Source organism: Ceratotherium simum, chromosome 36 (assembly GCF_057802395.1).
Source record: "Ceratotherium simum simum isolate JZ-2026a chromosome 36, ASM5780239v1, whole genome shotgun sequence".
In the NCBI taxonomy this organism is placed as follows: domain Eukaryota; kingdom Metazoa; phylum Chordata; class Mammalia; order Perissodactyla; family Rhinocerotidae; genus Ceratotherium; species Ceratotherium simum.
The window spans coordinates 28,146,870-28,173,380 of NC_141935.1; the positions used below are offsets into that span (position 1 = coordinate 28,146,870).

At 39.6% G+C, this 26,511-nt stretch overlaps 1 protein-coding gene across 1 annotated transcript; it reads right to left on the reverse strand.

Moving 5' to 3' along the window:
- Window positions 1-26,056, reverse strand: FH (fumarate hydratase). Its single transcript, XM_004439580.3, has 10 exons — window positions 25,906-26,056; window positions 20,135-20,269; window positions 15,805-15,915; window positions 14,050-14,226; window positions 10,957-11,139; window positions 8,388-8,553; window positions 7,064-7,267; window positions 5,419-5,546; window positions 3,343-3,496; window positions 1-183 (listed from the first exon to the last, which is right to left on the reverse strand). Exons 1-10 carry the CDS (start codon window positions 26,029-26,031, stop codon window positions 41-43), a joined length of 1,527 nt encoding a protein of 508 aa, XP_004439637.1. The 5' UTR covers window positions 26,032-26,056; the 3' UTR covers window positions 1-40.
- Between the last annotated feature and the right edge of the window lie 455 nt (window positions 26,057-26,511).

Here is a 26,511-nt window from a genome sequence, read left to right on the forward strand (position 1 = left end):
TTTTGTTTTACACATCATTTTTATTAGAAATTCATTTACATCACTTTGGACCCAGCATGTCCTTAGGTTTTACCCACTCATCAAACTGCTCCGCTGTCAGATAGCCGAGTTCAACAGCGGTTGCCTTTAAGGTCGATCCATTTTTGTGTGCTGTCTTAGCAATCTTTGCTGCCTTGTCATACCCTGAAGAAAAAATAAAGAGGCAACGTAGGAGTTAGTAGTGAAATGTGGTTTTTTAAAGCAAAAGGTAATCATTATTATTTACTTGATATTGATACTTTTAAGTAACATTTTTTAATCTTAAAAATATTTAACAGTGATTATCTTGATAGTTGTCATTTCTTATACAGGATAAATCCTTTACTTTTCTTAAGTAATACAGACTTAAACATACCTCATACTCCACAACAGATCTGTTCCTAAATTGAAATCTCCCCCTCACTCAGATATTTTCGCAGGGGGAAAGAAACGAAAACACTATAGCACCAAGACATAAAAATGTACATCTAGTAGTATAAATACATCATTTCAAACAACATGTATAACCAGAAATAATTCTCTTTCTAACAAAGCATTAACAAGCTAAACGCTGCAGGACTACAGAAAATCGGTACTTCCTGATGAGGACCTGCGGAGACTGGCCCAGAGCGAGGAGGGAAGAGAGGCCCCTCACAGGGAGGGAGGAGCAGGCAGGGCTCTGCGGAGAGACGGCTCCAGAGCTGCTTCCCACTGCTCCTCTCGACTCAGCCCTCCACACCCTGCCTCTCCCAGACACACAGAGACACAGGCAGGGAAGGTTTAGCATAAACACATACTTGTACACAAGGTCACAGCTGTACTATTTACTGCAGAGTTACCTGCTTTTAGAATTAATAAGGGTAGGGGCAGGGCAGCTCTGCAAGTTGTCTTGACTTAACGTAACTAAAAAAAAAAAGTCAGAGTGGAATCACTGGATCATACGGTAGTTCTAGTTTTAATTTCTTGAGGAACCTCCATACTGTTTTCCATAGTGGCTGTGCCAATTTACATTCCCACAACATTGCATTCTTTTCTCCACATCCTCGCCAACACTTGTTATTTCTCGTCTTTTTGATAACAGCCATTCTAACGGGTACGGGGTGATAGCCCATTGTGGTTTGGATTTGCATTTCTTGATGATAGCGATGTTGCAACCTAAGTGTCCATCGATAGACGAATGGATAAAGAAGATGTGGTATATATACACAATGGAATATTGCTCAGCCATAAAAAAGAATGAAATCTTGCCATTTGTGGCAACATGGATGGATCTCGAGGGCATCATGCTAAGTGAAATAAGTCAGACAGAGAAAGAAGAATATTGTATGATTTCACTTATATGTGAAATCTAATAAATAAACAAAACAAAACAGAAATAGCTCATAGATACAGAGAATAAATTGGTGGTTGCCAGAGGGGAGGGGGTTGTGGGGAAGGGTGAAACAGTTGAAGGGGATTAAGAGGTACAAACTTGCAACCATCAAATAAGTTAGTCACGGGGATATAATGCATAGCATAGGGAATATAGTCAACAATATTTTAATCACTTTGTATGATGAAAGATGGTGACTGGTTTTATCAAGGTGATCACCCTGTAACGCATATAAATGTTGAATCACTATGTGGTACACTTGAAACTCATACAATACTGTACGCCAACTATACTTCAGCAATCAAAACAATGTATGTCAGAAGGCAAAAGCAAGAAAGAACAGAAAAAATGAAGATGAAACCAATGAAGGAGAAAAGACAAAACCCCCCCTAAGATCAGAGGACTATGATCACAGGGAAGGAGCCTGCTGAGGGCACGTGATCGTCACCAAGCAAGACGCCATGTGTCACTGTGCCGTTACCAACCACCACTAAAACGAATTATGGGCACGTCAATTTCATTACTTAATGGAATTTGTGAATTCTAAACATGCTGAAAAGGGCATTTACTGATCAAAGTAACTTTGAGAAAGAATGCTCATGTTAAACCTTTGGGGTCGGTATCAGATATTCTGTCCTTTATGTGTTAACAATGACACGAAAGCCTGAGTACTCTGCTAACCACCTTCAATTCTCTTCTTCAGTCACCACGTGGCCTGCTGCACGACCAGCACACAGAGGACCCGGACGTGCCGTGGCGAGGCTCCTGCTCCGTCACTGGAAGGTGCGGTTTGCCCACCTGTCCCCATACGGCCTTTGCTGCACATTAAATGGACTCCAGGAAAGACTTATCGATCGCTCAGCTTCAGGAGGGATCTAATTTAAACGTTTTGGCAACCAGTCCTCAAGTACAGACATGATGGAACACCCCTCACACGAGCCTTCGGGGTCCCCCGGGTGTCTCTCCAGCTGAACGCTGATGTACAATAACTTTAAAGGGATCAAAACCTCATGACCAATCTCAGTATATAGACACCACATGGGGCTCAGAGGTCCCTGAAGCAGTCCAATGAACTCAACTTCATAAAACTGAAATTACAGCCTGATGTGAAGCCAAGAACACAAAGTCTGCCTTGCAAGTCCAGGATTATAGCAGAAAGAATGTTTTAAAGCAGTAACCATATCATGCAAATGACTGTGTCATAACTTGTTCTAAAACAGAAAATCAAAGAGTGTGTTCACAGTCTCAGCTCAGCAGTAAGGAGACGGTGGGAAAACGCTTTTAGTACATCACATGCAGCGGATGCCTCCAAACAGCGTATTTAATGGGGAGCACTAGGGTCAGTCCACAATCCAAGTCGATGTGTTTGAAATTACATAATAAAATATTTACAATTCTGGAAAAGGCTTGCAATACAAACCCATGGTTTTAGATAAAATATTTGTGTTTTCCCTATAAGCAATGACTATTTAACCCTTTTTCTTTTGTTTTAATTGGTAACTTTCCATTTCTGAATTGAATGCAACAGCAAAATCCAAGTGCAGTAGAGCCTCTAGAGAAGGCAGAAAAATGAATTCCTTCCACGCTGCTAATCCCCCAGTGCCCCCTAGTGATACTACCAACTGGAGGACCTTCCCCAAGTGTCTCACAGAATATTAAGCATCTGAATTCCATTAAGATTAAAATAAATTTGAACTACGACTTCTGAATTAACCACATTTCAAATAAAATGAAGCATAGTCGATCAATTTCTTGAAAGAATTACGAGACCATAAAAGTTATAAATACATATATAGTATCTTTTAACACAATTTCAAATATTTTAAGAGATTTTACTGAAACAATGTCCAAAAGGAATTTGCTACTCACAAACAATGATCCAGTAGTCTCTTAATTTTTTTCAGCTTTTTTATTTTGTATTCCAATAACACTATTATTCCTTACACCCTTACCTATATGAGGGTTAAGAGCTGTCACCAACATGAGAGATTCGTTCATGAGCTTGTTGATCCTTTCTGTGTTGGCCTGGATTCCCACCACACAGTTCTCTGTGAAGGAAACTGCTGCGTCCCCCAGCAGCCTGGCTGAGTGTAACACATTTTTAATCTGTGAGAGAGAGAGAGAGACTTATTAAGCCTAGCTTTTTTTTTTGGTCCAATGACATGTATTATTTGCTGGTTCATAATGAATGTATAATTCAATAAACATACAGAGCTCCCACAATTTGTTAGGTACCATACCAAGAAAATAAATACGAAAGAAATTATAAATATTTGAGGACATAGAAATCTAAGAGGTGAAAAGCCATAAATACAAATAACTAAAACACAAGATATCCTGTGGTGCTATAAAACTCAGGTCTGAAATGTTAGTGAGCACAGAGAAAGAGAAATTAATCCCACTCGTAGGAATTGGTGAAGTCCTACTTGATGGAGAGGACTCAGACAGCCAGAGATGGGAGAAGAGTCTTCCACGCAGAAGGAAGGGAAGCAAAGAAGCCGAGGTTAGAAAGTCCAGCAGTGTGGAGGCAATCAGTGAAGTCAGGGCTCCCCAGTTCTTAATGATCAACACGTTTTCATGCTTAACAGCACAAATATTCCACAGTCACTTTAAAATAACCTTTCACACAATATTTAAAACAAGTATAAAATCAATTAGTTTGTTCTAGTGTTTTTTTCTTTTTAGTAACATTTCCAATACATATAAAGATACACCCACACCCTAATCCCTTTTGGTCTAAAACTCCAGGGTCTGAAAACTACACTCCCAACAATAGACTCTAGCACGCGGCACAGAACTTCAAGGTTTAATTTGATGCTAATGATTTTACTATAAGGCAAGTGTTGATTATCTTGATGCATTTTCTATTAAGGACAAAAAAATAGATTTTTGTTTTTAAAAATAAAAAGATTAAGAAGACATTTGTTACACACCTTTATTTGCCAGGCAGCCGCTGTTAACTGTTTGGAATCTGACTGAAAGCGAAAGCCCATAGGTCTGAGCCCTGGTCTGGTCTGTCTTCTGTTTTCCACTAGAATGTACATTCCATGGGGGCAAAAAATGTCTGCCTTGTTTATTGTTCTCTCACTAGCACCCAGCACAATGCCTGATACAGACTGGTACTCCATAAATATCTGACAAATACACTGGATGAATATACTTAACATTTGTCATTGGTGTTCTTATCGAATTAAAATCAGACTTTACACCAGATACAAATGGGAAGTAAGCCTCCAGCATATTTCAGATACAACACTTTACACAAATATAGGACTCCCAATGCTGACAGCTCCGTCATCTGAAGCTGGGGAAACTGTAAGAAAGATGATGCCATCTCGTTCCATCTTCACAAAGATGAAGGAAAAAGACCAGTGTTAGTGGACACAGTAATATTTTCAAGGTACGTGGTCGAGGTAAGAAGCCTGAGAGGGAGAGGGAAGAGAACTGGAGAGAAAGAGCTGAAGAAACCAAGGAGGAAGAGTGTGTCTGGAGGGGGAGTCAAGGTCAGATGTTAGTACGAGCCGGGCAGGTCTGCTGGACGGAGGAGGTCACAGTGACTGCGAGAACAGCTCAGCACAGGCGGAGGGGCTGAAGCGGGTCTGCAGTGCTGCTGCGTGAACGACAGTGAGTGTGGCTCTTTCTTTCAAGACTGAAACTGGAGGGAAGAAGAAAGCAGCCGTGTGAGGAGACAGGGTTGAGGGAGGGCTTATTTTTTTTTAAACTGAAGAGACTTGAACTTCTTTCTAGCCACTGGCATCCCCAGTGGTGAGGCACGAGGAAGGAACCTATACTCTACTTCCAGAATTTTTCTTCCTAATACAAAAAGCAAACCACCAAATTACTTGAGCTACAAGTCACCTATGGAAATAACCAGGATAATCCTCTAACATTAATATATGCTAGACTTCCAATTGCTACTCATATCACCCAAGTACCTAATGTGGAATCTCTAGAAACCTCAATGACAGACAAAAACCAAGACAATTAGCCTTCAGTCAAAAACATTCCAAATCAAATTTAAAGCTTACCATCATTGGCTTGAAAACATTCAACTCAAAATGTCCATTGCTGCCTCCAACGGTGACGGCAACGTGATTCCCCATGACCTGGGCGGCAACCATGGTCATGGCTTCACACTGGGTGGGGTTCACCTTGCCTGCAAGAAAACCACCACATCAAACACACTCGTGGCTTCAAGGATCAGCTAAGATTAGGATTTATGTCAAGTAATCAAGAAAAGAAGGAAATCTAACTTCATTAAATGAAGTAAGACATATAATAAAGCAAGGCCCCAACCATCAGTGTTGATTTAATGAAACCAGCCAACCAAAGAAAGGGGGATGGGGAGCCACAAACTGTGAATCGTTCAACCGCTAATGAGTAATGAGTACAGCAACACATTAAATACACTTTTCTCCACCTTCATAGCTTTTACTCATTCTAGAAATATTTACGGAGCCAAGCACTGACGAAAACAACAGTGAGAAAGATGCAGCCCCTGCCCTCGCAGAACCTGGAAGCTAGGGAGAGCCTGCTGGCAATTATGATAGATAAGGGGTAAATACAGAGAGCTGCAGGCTGCTGCAGAGACCTCACCCACACCTGGGAGGCTTCTCAGAGAAGCTGCCGTGAAGCTGGAATTTTCCTATCCACCATATGAGGCTCCAGAACCCCACCACCCTGGAACACTCCTCTGACAAGCTCAAGTTTGAATCAAACATCCCAGATTCTCTGACCAGTACAAGGCAACACACATTGGGAACACCGTTTCCTTATCTATGACTGCATTTCTCTTTTTTTAGGCAATCACCTTGAATTTGCAATCAATTTAAATTCATGTCATTTTTCAACATGAAGTACTTTCAAATCAGATCTCTTCTTATTCTACACACAGATTTAAAAGAATCTACAGTCAGATCTTTCTCTTTCACTATTAAAAGTCACCTTGTTGGTTTTAGTCCAACCTAGAGAGGCCCCTCTGAGTCTCGATTCCGTCATCGGATGTATGCTATCTCAACTTCATTATCTGCCAATATGATTGGCACGTGTTCTCTGCCTTCACCCTCAGTCACCAGTAACGGAGTGAAGGGGCAGAGCCCTTCAGCTTATACTAGGTACTCTTCCAGCCTGAAGTCAGCTCCCTGGTCACGCCTTGAATGTCACTGTTCACCCGACTACATTCATCTGACAGTACTGCCCATGTTCCACCACTAGATTCAGTGAACATCTTGTGAGTCTGTCACTTGACTTGCTGGAAGCCAGACATCCAATGTCCGTGTCACTTTCCTTACGTAAGAGGCCAAAACCCAAAGCAAAAACTAAAATAAGAGGCGTCTGGTATAACTCATTTTTATTCAACCCATGCTGATCACTTTAACAGCCTATTCTAGAACTCTCTTGGCTTTGTGAGAAAAGACAGAACTATTATACATTTTCTAACGTGGGAATCAAAATACATGCTGCTAACTAAAATTCTTTCCTCCTATATTGTTGGGTGATGATCCAGAAGTCCTAATCAAAGGTGGCCCACAGAGACGTTCTAGAACCAGTGTGCTGCACACGTCCCCTTCCACCTTCGGGACCATGTTAAACAAAAGGAGACAAGCTCTGTAGATGGGTACGCCTGGGTTCTAGTCAGGTTCCCACTCTCACATATACCAGCCATGTGACTACCTGGCATAATACTGCTTCCCGGTTCATTTTCAGGCAAGATGAGCTCTCCCAGACCTGAGCGAGGACCAGAACCCAGAAACCGAATATCATTTGCTATCTTCATCAGACTGCACGCCGTAGTGTTCATGGCTCCACTGAGTTCAACCAAAGCATCGTGAGCAGCCAGAGCCTCAAATTTATTTGGAGCTGTGACAAAAGGCAAGCCTGAAAAAAAAACAAAAACTTACAGGAGTTAATAACTAAAAGTAAATGTTTTTCTAATATCAGCAAGTTAAACAGAAAGTTCCAGTATATGAAAAGCAAAACCAGAACAGAATAAAAATTCTACTTCAAAAAAACTGCTAAGACTCAAGCTTTGTCTAATTTCTTTAAGAAGTCTTGAAGAAACAGACAGAATCTGGTGATACTACACATTTAAAGGACAAAAAACAGGTACCATAAATATATCGAAAGAAAAAAACACTAGCCTACAGCAAACACGTGTACGACGTCTGACTACTCGTCAGTAGAGATGAAGAGCAGGTACAATTCACTCGGCTTTATCCCACACTCCTTTCCTAGGACAATTTCCCCCATCTTAGGCTGTTCTAGTCTCTCCTCTAGCCAGGGCCTCACAAGATCCCCTGAGAGAGTAGGGAGCCAAAATGAGTTAGACATTCAGTCAATCTCTCCCATGTTCAAAATTTTAAAGATATACATATTCTAACCCCATAATACAGTAATTCTCAATTAAAATTTGATTAAAAAACAAATCCCTGCTAGTAAGCAATAAAGAGCATTGTGTAATTATCTCTCCCTTCACCCTCTGCTAACATCTGAATCTTAATGGGACTTTTCTGGAGATGATAACTTGGCTCTGATAACAGTTATCATTATTGAGAGCACAGTACTCTACTAAAGGAAAGACAGGATTCAAAAAGACCGTTAACTCAAAGAAATATCACAGCATGCCACAGGAAAAAGAAATTAAGCCTGTCAATATCTACAACGTATTTATCATTCAAATGTTTTCTCAACCATCAGTTGATTCTGCCTGCTTTGAACATGAGTACTCAAGAGAAAAAGAGAAAATAATTGAACACCACCAGACAGTAAACAAAACTAGCACTGACAGATTTTAATTGCATACTGCATGAACTCATAGATGGAAAACTTCTAAAAAACAAAAGGATTAACACTACAACTTCTGAAATAGACATAAAACACGTTTGATGGGAAAAATATTATTTCTAACTTTAAAGTCATGAGAATTCAAAGCAGAAACACCCAGAAACTATAAAGACTAGTGTAATAAAAAAGGGTAGTAATTCATATTATCACTGACCTGTGAGAGCAGACACTTTTGCAGCAACCTTTTCTGCGAAGCCAATTCTGGTATTTAAACCCGTGCCGACAGCAGTGCCCCCAGCCGCAAGCTCATAGATCCTGGGCATGGCAGCTTGTATTCTCGTCGTTGCATATTTCACTTGCTGAACATAACCACTAAACTCCTAAAAAGAGAAGGAGATTAAGGTGAGAACACATAATTTCCTAATGGCTCACAGGTTACTCTAAACGCATTAAAGAGTTTTTTTAAATGTTTCAGGTACTAAATTATAAGCTATTCAAGTGGTATTGATACTATTTTAATTCATATGATGAGCAAAGTAGAATGAGCAAAGGGAAGAACGAGGATTTACAAGCCTATAAGTCAGGACAATGCCACTGATGATAACATGCAGCCTGTTTATAATCTAGTCTTTTAATAGAAAACCAAGAAAAACAACATAGGAAATAGACTTTAAAAAAGAATGACTTTACCACATTAAATTATTGGTTTATTTGCAAGTGATTTCTTATTTTTTGGTGTATTCCATACAACTTAGAGAAAGGAAAAAAAACAAATCTTCTCAAGAAAAATGTGAACATAGAAATATTCTCCATACAATTTCAGTTTAAAAACTTGATAGGGAACCTGAGGACATTTTACAGGGACTCAAGAAGCTAACTGACTCACTGGACAGCACAAAAGGTAACAGAGAAGAGCAAAACCACAGCTTCAAGATACATTATAATTCTGCTGTTAATGTCACACTGGTTCCCAACACATGACAAACTTTAAATAAGCTAACCACAGAATGTATCGTGTTTTGAACACAGCAAGGGCCCTATTAAGAACTATGCAGAGACAAAAGGCATAAATTGGAACACAACTGAGCAAGCCAGGATATATGGTTACACTAAACACACTGGAAAACCATGAATACTGTTGATTAGTATTAGGATTTCTCTATTGCTCTAGAGAAAACATTTTAAAAGATGTAAGTCCTTTCAAGCAGATCTGACCCATCTGATCTACCATCACTCATATATACACCAGGCTGGATTATCTTAAGAAATACATTTTTATTGGGGTAAAAAAACTGCACAAACTCAGAAGACAATTCCAATAAAAGCAAGTATAAATGCTTCTGATAACATAAAGGCAAACAGAAAAACATAACTTTCTGTCATAATAGGTAAAATGATGATTTTGCATAGGAGGCTGAGTCATGGCCCAAATGGACTTTAGCATAGTGGTTTTCCAACAAGTGACACACACAGAAAAGGAAAAAATTAGAAACCAGGGGGATACTCAAAAGTTTCAAAGACATATGCTCCGTAGTACTTACACAGGGTACTAAGAATTGATGATGTAAAGAGAAACAAGACATAGACTTTGGAGGCAACTGAATTTAGTGAGCTCAATTTAGTCATCTCATTTGTAATTTAATTAATCATTTCGAGTTTACCTCATCCCTTCCGTGATGAAATTAAGCTAAATGAACAAGCTTTTTTCAGTGTCTGCTATCATCTAAACAAAACTACAAGTGGACTCTTTCCAAGTAAGCAGCAGCCAAACTCTCACCCTCACCTCAACTTCTACAAAACTATTATTTGATAACCACCATTTGATACCGGTTTATAGAACCATCTCTTGATATATAACTTGTGTATGTCCTACCTTCCAAACTGGAGTGAGCTTCCTAAGACAAAATCTGTTCCTTGTATTTCCTTACACTTCCTTTGCATACCATTAGATGTTAAGGTATTGATAAAGAAACATAAAAATACTTCTTGTATTTTGGAGAAGAGAGTAATATCTCTTTCACGTGTGACCAACACAATTTTAAAGAGTAAATATGCCTCATTTAATCACTTCAAAATTAATTTTTAAAACACCTATTAATTTAGAGTGAGACGAAGGAAGAGATTAAGATAATATACTGGTGACAATAGCTAACACCAATATGTGCCTCTATGCATCAGACACGGTTCTAAGCACTCTACATGAATCAGCTTATTTGAACCTCACAACTATCCTATGAAAGAGATAGTACTTTCCTCATTTTACAGCTCAGAAAACTGAGGCACGGAAAGGCTAAATAATCTGCCTAAGGTCCAACAGCTTGTACACAGCAAAGCTCAGATTTGAACCTGAGCAGACTGACTTGGAGTCTGGCTCACAGCCAGTATGTTTTGCTCTTTCCCTAAGTGGATGTCAGTAAAAACTACTGACTGATTGGGACCGGCCCAGTGGTGTAGTGGTTAAGTTCGTGCACTCCCCTTCAGTGGCCCAGGGTTCTTGGGTCCAGATCCTGGGTGTGGACCTACACACTGCTTGTCAAACCATGCTATGGCGGCGTCCCATATAAAGTAGAGGAAGATGGGCATGGATGTTAGCCCAGGGCCAATCTTCCTCAGGAAAAAAACCAAAAAACAAAAAACTACTGACTGGTTAATGCACAACAATCTCTGTCACTGCACTGAATTGTTATAAACTTGGCCTTTTAAACCAGTGTGATTTAGATGGGAATATGTTGGCCATTTGTACCAACCCCTAAATTGGATCAAATCCAGCCACATTCCTGTACCTGCCCAAGAGTAAGCGGAACGGCATCCTGTGTGTGAGTACGCCCAATTTTGATGATCTGGGCGAACTCCTTGGATTTTGCATCGAGAGCATCGTGCAGCTTCTGCAGTCCTGGAAGCAGCACTTCATGAACTTCTGTCGCAGCAGCAATGTGCATTGCTGTGGGGAAAGTGTCGTTTGAGCTCTGTCGGAAAATTTTCAAAGAAATGTAAAACGTTAAATCAGAGGCAACAAAAAACAAACTTCAATGTCTCAATTAAAAAATCTCACTAAACGACTACCCAAAACTCAGTGTATTTAGTACTCAATTACTTTTACGTGTGGCAAGTCACAGGTCACTTAGGATCAAACAAGAAGCAACCTGGTTTCCTTTATGGAATATACTTCAGACTGTATTACCTACAATGAATGTATCATAAATTATTATTATATCTGCCTGCTAACAAATGACAGCAAGACATAAAGAAGTACAGTTAGCAAGTACATGCAAGGATAGCAATAATAAAATACCTTATAGTTCTACAGTGCATACTGTCTCTCATAAACATTTCGTCATTTATTACACTTGAGGAAAATTCTGTGAGGTAGGTTACCACTTTAAAAATAGGAAAGCCAAGGGCCTGCCCAGTGGCGCAGCAGTTAGGTGCATGCCCTCCGCTTCGGTGGCCTGGGGTGTGCAGGTTCGGATCCCAGGCACGCACCGACGCACCGCTTGTCATGCCACACTGTGGCAGCGTCCCACATAAAAAGAAAGTAGAGCAAGATGGGCACAGATGTTAGCCCAGGGCCAGTCTTCCTCAGCAAAAAAGAGGAAGATTGGCATTGGATGTTAGCTCAGGGCTGATATTCCTCACAAAAAAAACATAGGGAAAGCCAAGTTGTCAAAGAAATTATGGGACTTGCCAAAATATTCAGGACTGGCAGAACTGGGATCTGACCAGGTAGTCTAAACTCTGTTCTTTCCTCAACTATAATGCTATACTTTTAAATTATGATACTATTTAAAAAGATATATTCATTATTTATTTTTTTTAACTTTTTATGGCAAATATCAAACTACTTACCAAATTAGGATGAATGGTGTGAGAACACTCATGTACCTATCACCTAAATTCAAATAATTATCAGCATATAGTCAATCTTCTCTCATCCATAATTCCACCTCACTTCTTTACCTGACCATACACACCAGATTATTCTGAAGCAGAGTTCAGGCTTCAGTATATACAAAAGATAAATTCATATTTAAAGGCAAGCATTGGGTTTAAAAAATCCTTTATACAATGAATTTATGTGAAAAAAACCTCCCCCTTAATGCTTAAAATATATTAAATTACACTCAATACCCAGATCGTGGTTTCTAAATGTCATTTTCCAATAAAATGGAAGGTCCTCCAAAAGTTCCTTGGAAAAATGGGTGCTTATGGGGGCTAGGGCAGGAAAAACAGAAGATGATGGGCCTGGAGCATCTCGTAGTGTAAGAAAGTAAATAAGTGCTTTAAAAAAAAAGGATAGCAGCAGGTCCAAAGGACACAGGAGCCAACGGAGAGGGCTCCCAAAGCCAGAACAAGCTGAGCAACAATAAAAATAACAGAAGTGTTGGATTATAACCCTAAGAATAAAATAAATGTCCACAAATCCATACTGATATACATAAGCGATTGAATAAATAAATAAATATATGGAGGGAGAGAGAAGAAGACAAATCTTTACAGAAAAATGTCAATTAATGAACGCAGAGGAAGGCGGGGCATAGAAAACCACCACTAAACCCCCACAGCAGTAACAGCTGCAGGCAAGATCCCCTGAGGGCGCTAAAATTAGCGGGCCAGGGTTTAAGGAGAAAGAGGATACTTGCACAGCCTCCGAGTTCTCTATTAATTCCATGGTGATTTTAACACACGTCCAAAATTTCCTGACACTCCTCCCCGCTTTAGGAGGTGAAGCCTAAGTGTAGTGCGTGGAGCACAGGCCCGACTCAGCGACTCACTCTAACAGAGAACGGACGGGGGAGACAGCCGGCAGACACCATCTACACCGAGCGATTCAGGCTAACACTACCAGCACCAGGGCACACTGCTGTCATGACCCCCAAATGGTGCAACAAGAAGAGCCCTTCACTTCTGTGACAGCCTTCCCCAAAATCCAGTCTCAGTCTAATCATGAGAAAACCCCAGACAAACCCAAACAGAGGGCCGTTCCACAAAATACCTCACCACTACTTTTCACCAGTGACAACAGACGAACTGCTACAGGTGGGAGGAGACTAGGGGGACACGATCACTAAACGCAAAGTGTGGCCTGGACTGGATCCGAAGAGGAAAGGACACTGGCAGAAAACTAGGGAAATCCTAATAAAGTCTGTTTAGTTCAGAGTATTGCACCAATGTTAACTTCTTAGCGTGACGAACATACCAGGGTCTGTAAAATGTCTAACATTAAGGGAAGCTGGGTGAAGGGTATACAGGAATTCTTTGAAGTATCTTTGCAATTCTTTTATAAATCTAAAATCATTTCAAAATAGTTTTAAAAAATAAACCAAACAATAAAATTATAATATATACTAAATTTAGGTGTCCTAAAATTGATTTTTTCCCTAAAAGTGATTTTTATGAAGTTTAAGACACAGACCCAAGATTCCTAAAAGAAATAAGAAGATATAAGAAGCCGTTTCATTAAAGAACATAGGCAGAATAAAAAAAGACAAAATCGTCCCATTCGCAACAACATGGATGGGTCTGGAGCGTATTATGTTAAGTGAAATAAGCCAGAAAGAGAAAGACAAACACTGTATGATCTCACTCATATGTGGAATATAAACCAACACATGGACAGAGAAAACTGGACCGTGGTTACCAGGGGCGGTGGGGGGTGGGCACAAGGGGTGAAGGGAGTCATATGTATGGTGATGGACAAACAAAAATGTACAACCCAAAATTTCACAATGTTAGAAACCATTAAAACATCAATAAAAAAAAAAAAAAAAGAATATAGGCAGAATGAACCCTCCTTGTCAAAAAGCTAATGTTTGTTTTACAAGAAAAATATCAGGTATTCTTTTCAATTTATAACAGAGAAGAGATCACATACTGACCTGGCTTTTATTAACATGATCATTGGGGTGCACAGGCTTCTTGCTGCCAAGTTCACCCCCTAGGATTTCAATTGCTCTATTGCTAATGACTTCATTCACATTCATATTTGTCTGGGTCCCGGACCCAGTCTGCCATACCACAAGGGGGAAATGATCATTTAATTTACCTTCAGCTACCTGCAGGACAAAATGATAAAAAATGAATTTTTGAAAAGAAGAAATATTCAATATTCACTCAGCTATTTCAATCAACTATGATTAAGTTGGCATCACTTACAGTACCATTTTAAAGATGTTCACTCTTTTCATATGCTAAATGATTCACCAATGGTGACACTGAGTTCCTGTTGTCTATCAAGCCTAAACTCATGCAGCATCACTTGCTCCAACCACTGCTACCTTAAAGAGAGATTATCTACTGTGAATGGTATAACAATTTCACTGATTAATGAAACCTGAATTGAAACCATCTCTCCACTATTTCTCCAACTGCCTCCGATAATAATATCCAGATAGGGCCACCTGTTGAGACTGGCAAATGTGTTAAGATTTCAGATGCATCTACTGTTGGTGCCCAGCAGGAACATCCAGCACATGTTACAGCTGAAGTCAGCATGATGATGAACCTGTGACCCGAGAGTGTGAGTTCACTAAGAGCTCCTCCACCGCACAGATGTCAATGAGTAGCAACTGCTAAGCGTAGACACAAACACAGTCCAGATCGGTCCTATTTTTGTCATCTTTTTATCCTTTCAGTTAATGTGTTCGTTTTCGAATTGTAAGCTTTCTAAGAGAGTAGGTGCTTAACTTCATCTTCTGGAATGATTTTAGCTTAAAAATATCAGCATGCACTTTAGAAATTTAATACCTTAAACAACTGGTTCACTTTAAAGTAAAACTTTTTTCCTAGTTACATAAAAATAACAGGTGATCAGTGTAGAAAATCTTGAGCACTAAGAAAAGTACAGTAGTCATCCCTACTACTAGATAATTTTATCCATAGATAATTCTATCCCTCAGAAATAACGACTACCAGCATTTTGGCATCTCCCTCCAGTCTTGACTCCAAGCAATGGGAGTGTATATGTATGTACAGAAAAACACAAGTTTTCTGTCCATTTTTTCTAAATAAAATTAGGATCATAAAATACATACATTTTGCTACCTTTCCCCCCTACTTCTTATACGGTAGGCTTTGTTCTGTGACATTCTTTAAGAAACTGATTTTCTGTGACTTTACAATATAACTTATATAAGCAGCTGTTATGGTTGAATACTGTCTAATTTGTTATTATTATAAATAATACTGCAATGAACAACATTACGTACAGAATTTTTAAACTGTTATCCCTGACTGCCTCCCTAAGGTTATGTTATTAGATTAGCGACATTACATTCTCCATACATATTATCAAATAATTAGTTTTAAAAAGGAATCATTTATACATAAAATAAGAAATCAAATACATATGTTTAAACAGTGTGTCTTCAAAAAGTTTTCTTAACTATATAAATTAAGAGGAAAAGTCAAGAGAATTAAAAATAAAAGGTATAAGATCATCCAGAAATGTTGCCACAAGATAATATTTTAAGCACCATACTAACATCCTCACCAGACAATAATGCTACCACACTACCTTGAAATTCATTAACTCAAGAATTCACAGTGCCCTTTTCCTCCTGCCAAAGCTTATCATCATCCAGTGGATGATATGGGTCTGACGCCATTAAGTAAACACACTTATCACCTCCTACCTCATCTGCTGCCTTCATTATTGCATTAGCAATCTTTGGATCAAGACCATAATCCTGGTTTACTTCAGCAGCCGCTCGCTTCAAGATGCCAAAAGCTTTAATAACTGGAATCTAAAATTGATCAAAAAAATATCTCAAACTTGCAATTTTAGTTAAGCATGAAAGTTTAAGACTACTATTTTATGCAGGTGCAAAAACTGTACATAAATCAATAACTTAAGTAACACAATGACTAAAATGTTTAGGATATAGAAAAATATTATAGTTAGGTATATAATAAACCAAGAATCATCATGTATCTATTTGTTTAGGGAACCAAATAAAAGCAAATACGTTGACTATTTATATAGATGTGTGTATGCCTCACACACACATACACACCCATATTCACAAATATACAATCTACCATTCATCTTATTTTTTTATAATACATTATAGTGTATATGTTTATGTCATATATGTAAAAACAAATGGTACTCAATCATTTCACCAGCAAGCACCATTATTTTCCCTCACTGGATCCCATGCTACATTATAAGTTTTCTTTCTTCTCTTTAAAAAAAAAAATAAAATAATACAAAGATAGCAAAATCCTGTTGGGAAAACTGGACAGCCACATGCAAAAGAATGAAATTAAACTACTATCTTACACAAAAATTAATTCAAAATGGATTAAAGACTTGACTGTAAGACTTGAAACCATAAAACTCCTAAAAGAAAACATAGGTGGTAAGCTTCTTGACATTGGTCTTGGCAATGAGTTTTTGGTTCTGACTCCAAAAGCAAAGGCAACAAAAGCACAAATCAACAAGTGGGACTACATCAAACTAAAAAGCTTCTGCACAGCAAAGGAAACCATCAACAAAATGAGAAGGCAACCTATAGAATAGGAAAAATATTTGCAAATCATATATCTGATAAGGGGTTAATATCTGAAATATACACAGAACTCATACAACTCAATAACAACAAAATAAAAAAAAAATACAATCCAATTAAAAAATGGGCAAAGGATATGCATAGACATTTTTCCAGAGAAGACATACAAATGACCAGAAGCACATGAAAAGGTGCTCAACACCACTAATCATCAGGGAAATGCAAATCAAAACCACAATGAGATATCACCTCACAAGAGTTAGAATGGCTACTATCAAAAAGACAAGAATACAAGTGTTCACGAGGATGTGGAAAAAAGGGAACCCTTGTGCACTGCTGGTGGGAAAGTAAATTGGTGCAGTCACTATGGAAAACAGTATGAAAGTTCCTCGAAAAATTAAAAATCAAACTACTATAGGATCCAGCAATTCCACTTCTAGGTATTTGTCCGAAAAAAATGAAAACACTAATTCAAATAGATATATGCACCTCTATATTAACTGCAGCATTACTTATAATAGCCAAGATATGGAAATAACCAAAGTGTCTCTAGATGGATGAATGGATAAAGAAGATGTGGTATATTTATATACACACACAAACACATACAATGGAATACTACTCAACCATAAAAAAGAATGAAATCTTGCCATGTGCAACAATATGGATGGATCACATAAGGGTACTGTGCTCAGTGAAATAAGTCAGAGACAGAGAAAGACAAATACTATATGATTTCACTTATATATGGAATCTAAATAACAAAAAAACCAAACAAACAAACAATCAAGCTCATAGATACAGAGAACAGACTGGTGCTGGCCAGGGCAGGGGGTGGGCAAAATGTGTGGAGTCAAAAGGTACAAAATCCCAGTTATAAAATAAATAAGTCATGGGGATGTCATGTACAGTATGGTGACTATAGTTAATAACACTATATTGCATATTTAAAAGTTGCTAAGAGAATAGATCATAAAAATCCACATCATAAGAAAAAAATTTTTGTAACTGTGTATGGTGACAGATGGTAACCAGACTTATTGTGGTGATCACTCCACGGTATATACAAATATTGAATTATTATGTTGTACACCTGAAACTAAGATAATGTTATCTGTCAATTATACCTCAATAAATAAAGAAATAAAATAAAAATAACATATTTAACTGCCAATTAGTATAAAATAACTAGTTACTGAATAGGTATATTTCATCCCAAAGACAAAAAACAAGATATTCTAGTTAGTCAGTGAAGCCTTGACACTCAATAAGTCACTGGAAATTTCTCTCAGAAGAATTCTTTTTTAAACCCAGAGTTCTACAGACTTAAAGATGATTGCTTCTGATATATATAACAATATTTCAAACCCTTTTAGTTTGCAGATCTTTTCACTTTCTACTCCAAATAGCCTCACCAAATTTACAGGGATAAATTGAGTGATTTTTGATGAGGTTTCGATGAAATGATACCTGGTTTTCGTGAGATAAGTGAATTATGTGCTCTTGTCAAAATTAATAATACAGATGGTGGTACAGAGCCCATTCCCAGCTTGAATGGGGAAGGGCAGGAGGGGGAAAGGAAGGCTGAGGAAGAGAGTGCTGCATCTATAAAAGAGCAGCTACAGGCCTCAGAGGGAATGGAAGTGGAAAAACACAGAGCAGTAAGGATTCAGACACATTAAACCCGGGCCAAAGAGGACAAACTGACCGGCACACAGAAAGGGAAATAAAAACAGAACATTTTTTTTTTGAATTTTAAGAAACTAAAATGAAAACATTTATAAGTGTTTTACCCAAATGAAATGGAGACAAATGGCACGTAGGATTAGACTCTTAAAAACTTTAAACATGAAAACAAATGGGAATTTACATGACTACAGGAACACTGCGGTATGGGTTAAACCACTGCCCAAGTCAACACTGAAGGCCCATCAACACGGGCCATCGGAAGGAGTGACTGACCCCAGTGTTTGTAGACTCAAACACATGAAAAAGGGTCACAGCAGAGGTTCACTGAACACTACTAAAATAAAATGGTAAAATGTGTCACTGGGGAGGAAAGACGGGTCTCATTACCCTGAATTTACACCATTTACAAATTCATAATCTGTTCTGGCCTTGTTTTCCTTTGGGCCTCAGGTACAAAGGGTGGGGTTAATCACACTACTCAGTTCAAGGCAAGGAGGATCTGCCTCATATGTAACAAAGTTCAGGAAATTGATCCAGATGAAGCCACATGTGACAAAATTGATAGCCCACGTGTCCATTGTTCACAGACGTGTGATCCAAACAGCTGCCCTGTCTCTGGAGCAGCAGAGGCCACAATCACACACCCCCAGGACCACACACCCTGCTGCTGAAGGACAATCAAAACATAAGCCATGCTTACTCCTGTCAATACTGGTCAGGATAGACCTCTCTAATCCCAAGAGTGGAACGAGATGAGAACAGTTTAGGATCAGTCGCTACCCTTTGTCTCCCAACCATGTAGTCTGACCTATGTGTGTTTACCTCCCCACCAAGCTGGCTGTAGGTGGCAATAACAGAGGGATTTTCTTCAAGAAGATTCAGCTGCCTGTTATAAAACTGTATGAACCTGTCAAGATTCAGTTTTGAAGGCTTAGGAATGAGCTCAAATTATTGTAAGATACAAAGTATACTAAGAAGGTAACTGTTAATATCTCACCGGATGAAGCCTGGCTACTTCCAGGCTCACTAGCCTGTCCTGCACCCCCGCACTGACTATTTTTCATACTCCAGTTGGGCTCCTGTAGGGTCTCATCAACTCTTTTCACACTTTAACATCTCTGAAATCAGATGCATCTTACAATCAATGACATGTCACAACTTTAATTGGTAGTCTTTTCCTTTCTTAGTGGTACATATTGGTGCGTCTTCTAATTGATGCCATCTTAGAGTTAATGAAATATCGTAGAAAGTTTTCTAATCATTAAATCATTCACGTGGCATGGAACAAATACTTATATATTATATGCCAGACATGGTGAAGAATATTTTTATGTAATTGTGTATACTTTTCTGAAACTGAAACCAAGATAGATAGAAAGTATATTAAAAATCTGTTTTCTTTTAGTTTTTTAAAAAAAATCAATGAAAAAATTTAAGTATTGAAACTTTTAAATGTTTACAAACTGTAAAATCCTAGCAAAAATCTGAAAAACCCCAGCAAGAATGAAAAGACAAATCACTTAGTTCTATCAAATAAAAATCCAAAATATTCAAAGCCACAACTCAAAATAACAGTATACTAAGCTTCAAAAAGTTCTTTGACATTTTAACAAAAGAGAAACGTCTTATTACTCACAAAGCCAATTCTCTAATAACTTTACATTTTAACTCTGTAAAATATTTATCTATAAAGTAAAGTGACTTATTTGAATAAAGCCTACTTCACCCAAAGCAAGTCAATATTTCCACAAAAGCCACTTACTGGCATGCGTTCTGTCACACCTCCAATCTTAAAGTTCATTGTCGATCTCACAGTCTGGGCGCCATAATACTTATCATTCGGGACCTTTAGTTCACCAAAGGTATCATATTCTATCCGAAAAGAATTTTGAGATGCCTGAAGATAAAAGATAAGACACTGTTACAGCTTGAAATGAAACCAAGTATCAAAAGCAATAAAATCCTATCAGCTGTAAGCAAAAAGAAATCTTAATAAGAACCACAAAGACAAAAAGTCCCGTTTTGATTCTCATTCTACTCCCCCACTCCAGCTCCTTTCTTGAGAAATTTTTGTCACACAAATATATTAAGACAGATGTTAAAGAGAGACTGTAGAATTCACACACTAGGCAGACGATAAATACAAAGAAAGCCTTTGAAGTAAAAATAGTAACCCTTTCCAATTCAGGAGTATGCCTAATATTGGTCAAGCTTTGGTCAATTCAATATACTTAGGTTAACGCTTATTTTCGGGAACTTCAGAAAACGGTCTAAGAATGATACTTTAAAATTTGTAAATATTATATATTTAAACACAGCTTCACGTGGTCTACAAATACTATGTATGAGAGAGAGTTGAGTGCAACACAAATGGTCCAGGCTTTGCAGTCCAACAGTCCACCATGTAGGACCTGGCTCACGCCCTGCAAGTCAGCTTTTCTCACCTACACCAGTAAAGTAAATGTGCAGACAGGGGCTGGTCAGTTCCTACCCTTTTCAGGGTGACGGAGCCTTTGAGAATACAAGGATAGCTAGGGATCCTCTCTCTATAAATACATGCAAAATCCTATGTATGATTTCAGGGAGTTTTTATCTTGAAGCCAATCCGCCACCCAGAATAAGAACCCGTGACCCACAGTCCCTTTTATGGAGAACCTAGGATTCTACCAAGTACATCAACTTACACGAATAAAAAAAATTAATAACTGCTCAACAAATATTTTATAACACTGTAAAAAATTTATAGTAAAACACTAGGAATATGGAATTTACATGATACTTTATACTAAGGAGACTTTAGAGAGATACTCAGAGCTTTAATTAATGTTCATCTTGCATTAATGATAAAATAAACACGGTGAGATCACTCAAAAAATTTAAAAATCCCTAGCCAAGTAATTTCATCTTAGTAAATAGTCCTGACAAGGAAAAATTTAATTTATAGTCATCCCCTGGGACTAGAAAGATTTACAAAACCTTTTTATAGGTTATAAAGCCTTTCAGACTGCAAGAAAAGAAAAATATCATTGTGTCTAGGTACAAATACAGGAGTATAACCAATGAGGTCCATTTTTTTTTCCTGTGCCTGAAAGTCTTCAGAGGACTGGCCTCAGCCAATAAGAAGCTAATAAAAATAATCACACCCTAGTGTTCACTGTGTTGTGTAGCCAACACTTTTCAAGTATTACCTTATTAGATTTTCACAACCACCCCACGAGATTTTACTATTAGTATCCCCACCTTAAAGAAGGAGACATTGAGGCTTGGAGAGATTAAATCATCTCAGCAGATCACCCACACAGCAAAGCGGAGGGCCCAAAAGTCTCAAACCCCAGACTGTCTGATTCCAAAAGTTGTTTGGATTCCCGTTTTTTATTTACTTCTATAAGCCAAGAAAGGGAGGGAAGGACTCCAGACTGGCCTACTACAAGCCCTTAAGTGGGTAGCCCTGTACCCCTACCCTGTAGAATAAAAAGAGCTGAAGACATATAGTCCGATTGTTCTCTAACAGAGCTTGGTTACACTGACACCACCGTATAGCAACTAGCCTCCTACTCTGTAAATCAAAAGTAGCTGGGGTTCTATATCTCAAACGCACAAACAAAAATACTGTGTATTATGATCTTTGTTTTGGATATCCTAAGTAAATATCCTTGCTTGTTAAAATATATTTTGGTCCAATAACATCAGCAATGACAGCAGTGGCACTGGACACAGAGCTAGGTTCTTCTTCCTCTCCATCACCTTGTTATGAGACAGCAACAAGATGCTGGCCCCAGAGAAGGGAGAATGGTTTCCACTGGTCATTTGTGAAATCACGTTCAATTCCTTAAATTTACATCCTCACTTTCCGCGTTCAAAATTATTAAATTTTCATCATTAAACAGCAATAACTTTGTCTCCCAAATAATAGGTTGCTAAGATAAAACTCAGATCCATTCAAAGTTTCTTGGAAAGATCTAGATGAATAAATTTAGCTATGTTCTTCTGCTTAAAACTTAAAAACTTTTTAATTCCAAATCAAGAAACAACAGCCTCAATCAAATTCTAGGATTTGACAAGGATCGTTAAAAAAGTGCAGAAATGAATTGTGGCCAAAATCACAATCTCAGCAAACGCTTCAAAGAAATATACTTCTTGTCCTTATAATAGTAATAAACGTTCCAAATTTCCAACAGCAAACATTGTTTGCAACAGCTTACCTAGCTAATAGCAAACTATTGCAAAAAGCCAAAAACTTATCTCTCTATTTAATCCCAAGAAATATATGCCTCGTACAAATCTGTAGAACAGAAACTGAAGCAATCCTGTAAAACACTCTGCAAGGCACCAGGAATTTAAGCAAGACTATCTGTCAGAGGAGGCTATGCCTATGAAGGGTGGCATCTGTTAGATAAGCACATATATTATATGGATGCAGAACAATGAACCAGGTAACATCGCTAAATCTCTTCAAACGTTCTGTACAATGACTCACAGAAGAAAAAACTTTTACATCATGATTTGGTACATATGTAACACACATGCATATGCACACAGGCCTGAAACAAAAATTTCATGAAACAATACATCATCCACTCATATTTTCTATTCTATGCTATTCTATTCTGTCAAAAAATAATGATAATAATGCTGGTAACTACCCACTACATTGATTTCACCATCCACGAATGAATCCACCTGAGATTTGAAAAATACTTCTGTGGTTTCCAAAACCTTCCCACATTATCATGTACATTACCTCTTCCCAGTGGCTTGAGGAGGAAGAGGAGGGGAGCTCACTTAAATTAATGAGAAAATTATCAGTGCTTTTGATGAAAAATGAAGTGATGACTGGTATCTCTTAAATATAAATAAGTTTTTAATTCATATAACATATCCATTGTTACAAAAAAAGTTTTTTTGAAAACCATGTCTTCATATCTCATAATTCAGAGAACAGAATTTCTGGGAGAAGGTGGTTTGTCACCTCAGGGATTAACACCATGGTTTGAAGAGTTTAACCAGCCAGCATGGGGCAGGAACAAAGATGCGATTTCCCAATGGTTCCTGGGAGATGCCTGTTCATTCACGATCACTTCCCCTTCTGGAGAAGGATGAATGGGTAACGTGTCCAGTGTTTACTGCATATGACTGCTACGAGGCTCTAGAAATACCAAGTACTGTTAGTAACAACTAACCCCAGGAACATCAGAAATTGATGAGGTGGTCTCAAAATTTGCATGCCAGTCTAAAGGTCAGCCAAAAAATATGGGCCTCAGGCCTTTAAGATGTCCCCATGCATGTGCATGAGTAAGATAATCACTAACTAAACCACGGCATCTCCTAAAAAATAGGTTCAGATTCTCAGTCGAAGGTGGTTTAAAAGAATGTTTCAGTGGTCAAGAAAATCCAAATTATTTCTCATACAAAAAGACTACCTCAAGAGCTAAAAATCCAAAATTTGACTTCATTGTGTTTGTGTTTTCAGTTTCTTTCTGAAAAAGTCTGTCTGGTCTTAAAATATAAGGTGGCCACCAAGTCTTGAAATATTGGCAAATTATTGATACTACATTGCAATACAGAACAAGATATTATCTATGTTTCCAGACTTTATGGCCATTCTAAAGATCATTAAGGAAATAAAAGAGACTTTAAAAAAATGTAGTGCTTCCCTATCCAGCATGCTACCCAGGCAGTATCATAGCTGGTCTCCATATACAGTCCCAATCTCACTGTACTTTTCCTCCTGGGGAGTGTTTATTCCATTGTAATCAACTGTGCATGATTTCTCTGCTCGTTTAATCTCCCCCAGGAGTCTCTAAACTCGACGCCCACAGCGACTGTCTTAGTGATAGGGCCGATACACAGTATGCATTCAATAAATGTTATCTTCCCACTGGATGAAATTTATGTGTTCTTTCAGAAAAAAAGGTTAACTCAGGGCATTTGGGTTATGTGCATTTCTCAACACTAGCAACAAGAAAATCTCTTAATAAAATCAACAGAGACTTTAGAGTTGAGAAGATTAGAGAGCAAAAGGTGTTTTTAGAATTACAGGGGAAAAAAAAAAAAAACTATCCTCATCGGATGTTAGCCAACATTACAACACTAAAAGCAAGGCAGTGGGGGCCAGCCCTGGTGGCCTAGTGCTTAAGTTCAGTGCACTTTGCTTCCACCACCCAGGGTTTGCTTCCCAGGTGAGGACCTACACCACTCATCTGTCAGTGGCCATGCTGTGGCAGCAGCTCACATACAAAAAGAAAGGCAGTGCTGTTTCTTGACATCTACAGCCAACACATTCAGTTCTCCAGTCTCCTATTCCCTTTTACAAATCACTAAATAAGTAAAAAAAAAAATAAACAAAACTTTGAAAGGCTCTAAAATGCACTAAAATTATTAGAGCAAGGAGTTCCAGGAATGTAGAGCACCCCTGATTTTGTAGATTCAGGTATGGCAATGCCATCAAATTATCTTCAAGTTTCTAGTCCAGAAAATGTCTTGGGCCTTTGAAACATCCTAGATAGAAGCATTTTCTTTAACAAGCACTCAGTGCATTCCCACTCGGTCCAAGTACTTTCACATGGACAATCTTGCTGAGAAGCTGTAATTATTTTCACTTTACATGCAGAAACTGAGACACAAAAACAACTTGCCCAACTCTCAACTTCGAGTACCAGGAGAGGATCTGAAATCACATCTCTGATTGCAAAGCTCATTCTACAGCACAGGGCACAGTGCAGAACTGTCACTCTTCTGAAACCGTCATTTACTTCCCAAACTTTTCCTAACATATATTCACGTGTACATTGGTATTTAATGCTTGTTCAAGCCGGAACTGCCGACGGTGACATTCTAAGGAGCCAAAGGGCTTATTTAAGCCAGGGTGTGAGAACCTGAACCTGGACCTTTGAGTTCCTTGGCGGTCTTGCTGAATAAAAAGTGCTCATTCAGCTACAGCTGCGTCCCACCGAGCCTCCTCCAGCATGCGTCAGGACCGTGCCCGCCTTTACAAACTTCAGGGTTTTGCCAAGTTCAGTGGGGTAAATCACATTCACCCTAACAAACTAAATAGGCAGTTTCACGAGCAGTCAAGTCCCTTTCGTCCATAAGAACCTTCGGCCCCACCTGGACCAGAGGGCAGATCACCACCCCCCGGACCCCGAGGAGCCGCATTCACCGGACCAGCAGCGGCCAGTGCGGGCCACGAGACCCCCGAGGGCAGGCGCGGGGGCTGCCCGTCTCCCCGCTCCCCTCCCAGCCGCACCGTCCCGAGGGCCGCAGCGCCGGCGGGGCCTCACGGGCACGAGGCTCGGCCGGGGCCAGGGGCGTCCGGGAGGGGCCGGCAGCGGCCGCAGGACCCCGGCCGCCACCGCCGCCCGCCGAGCGGCCCGGGGCGCAGGCGCCTCCCGCGCTGGAGGCGGCGCCGGAGGTGCAGCCCGCGCGGGCTCGGCCGGGCGCCCGAGGAACCCCTCCCGCCAGCCCCGGGCGCCCGGCGGCAGCCGGAGGGCTGAAGGTCACGGCGCGGCGGCCGGGGACGGGGCCCGCGCTCACCATTCGAGCGGCGTTCGGGGGCCGCAGGGGGCCGGCGGCCGCGCCCCCGAAACCCGGAACCGAGGCTGAGGCAGGAGCCCGCGCGAGGCGGCGCGGGCGCGCGAAGAGCCGCAGTGAGCGGTACATGGTGCCGCGAGAGCCTGGGCAGTCTCCCGCGGCCGTGGCCACGCCTCCGCGCCCGCTGTCAGAACGCGTCCCGCCCACCGGCTCCGCTCTTATCCAATCAACGGCCTTAAACCGAGCGGGCGGGGCGGGACCAATCGTGACTGGCCAGTAAAGAGCGAGGGGGCGGGCTTAACTGCCTCGTTCTAGAGGAGCTGTTTGAAGCCCTCGGATTCATGGGAAACTAGTGAGAAGGGAATTATGGGAAAGGAGGTTCAGGTTAATGTGTGAACCGGGTTGTGTTGCTGTGTGTGGCTGCTGGAGAGCGAGAGTATGAGCTAATGAATGTCCGTTAGTGTTTGCTTGGTGGAATAGCCTAGAAATATTTATTTGTCCATTTATTTATCATGTAATCACTCCTTGCATGTTCTTTCTATTGGGATTTTATTTCATTTCTTCCACATTCCATCTTCAGTATAGAAATTTTGAAAAGCACAGCAAAGT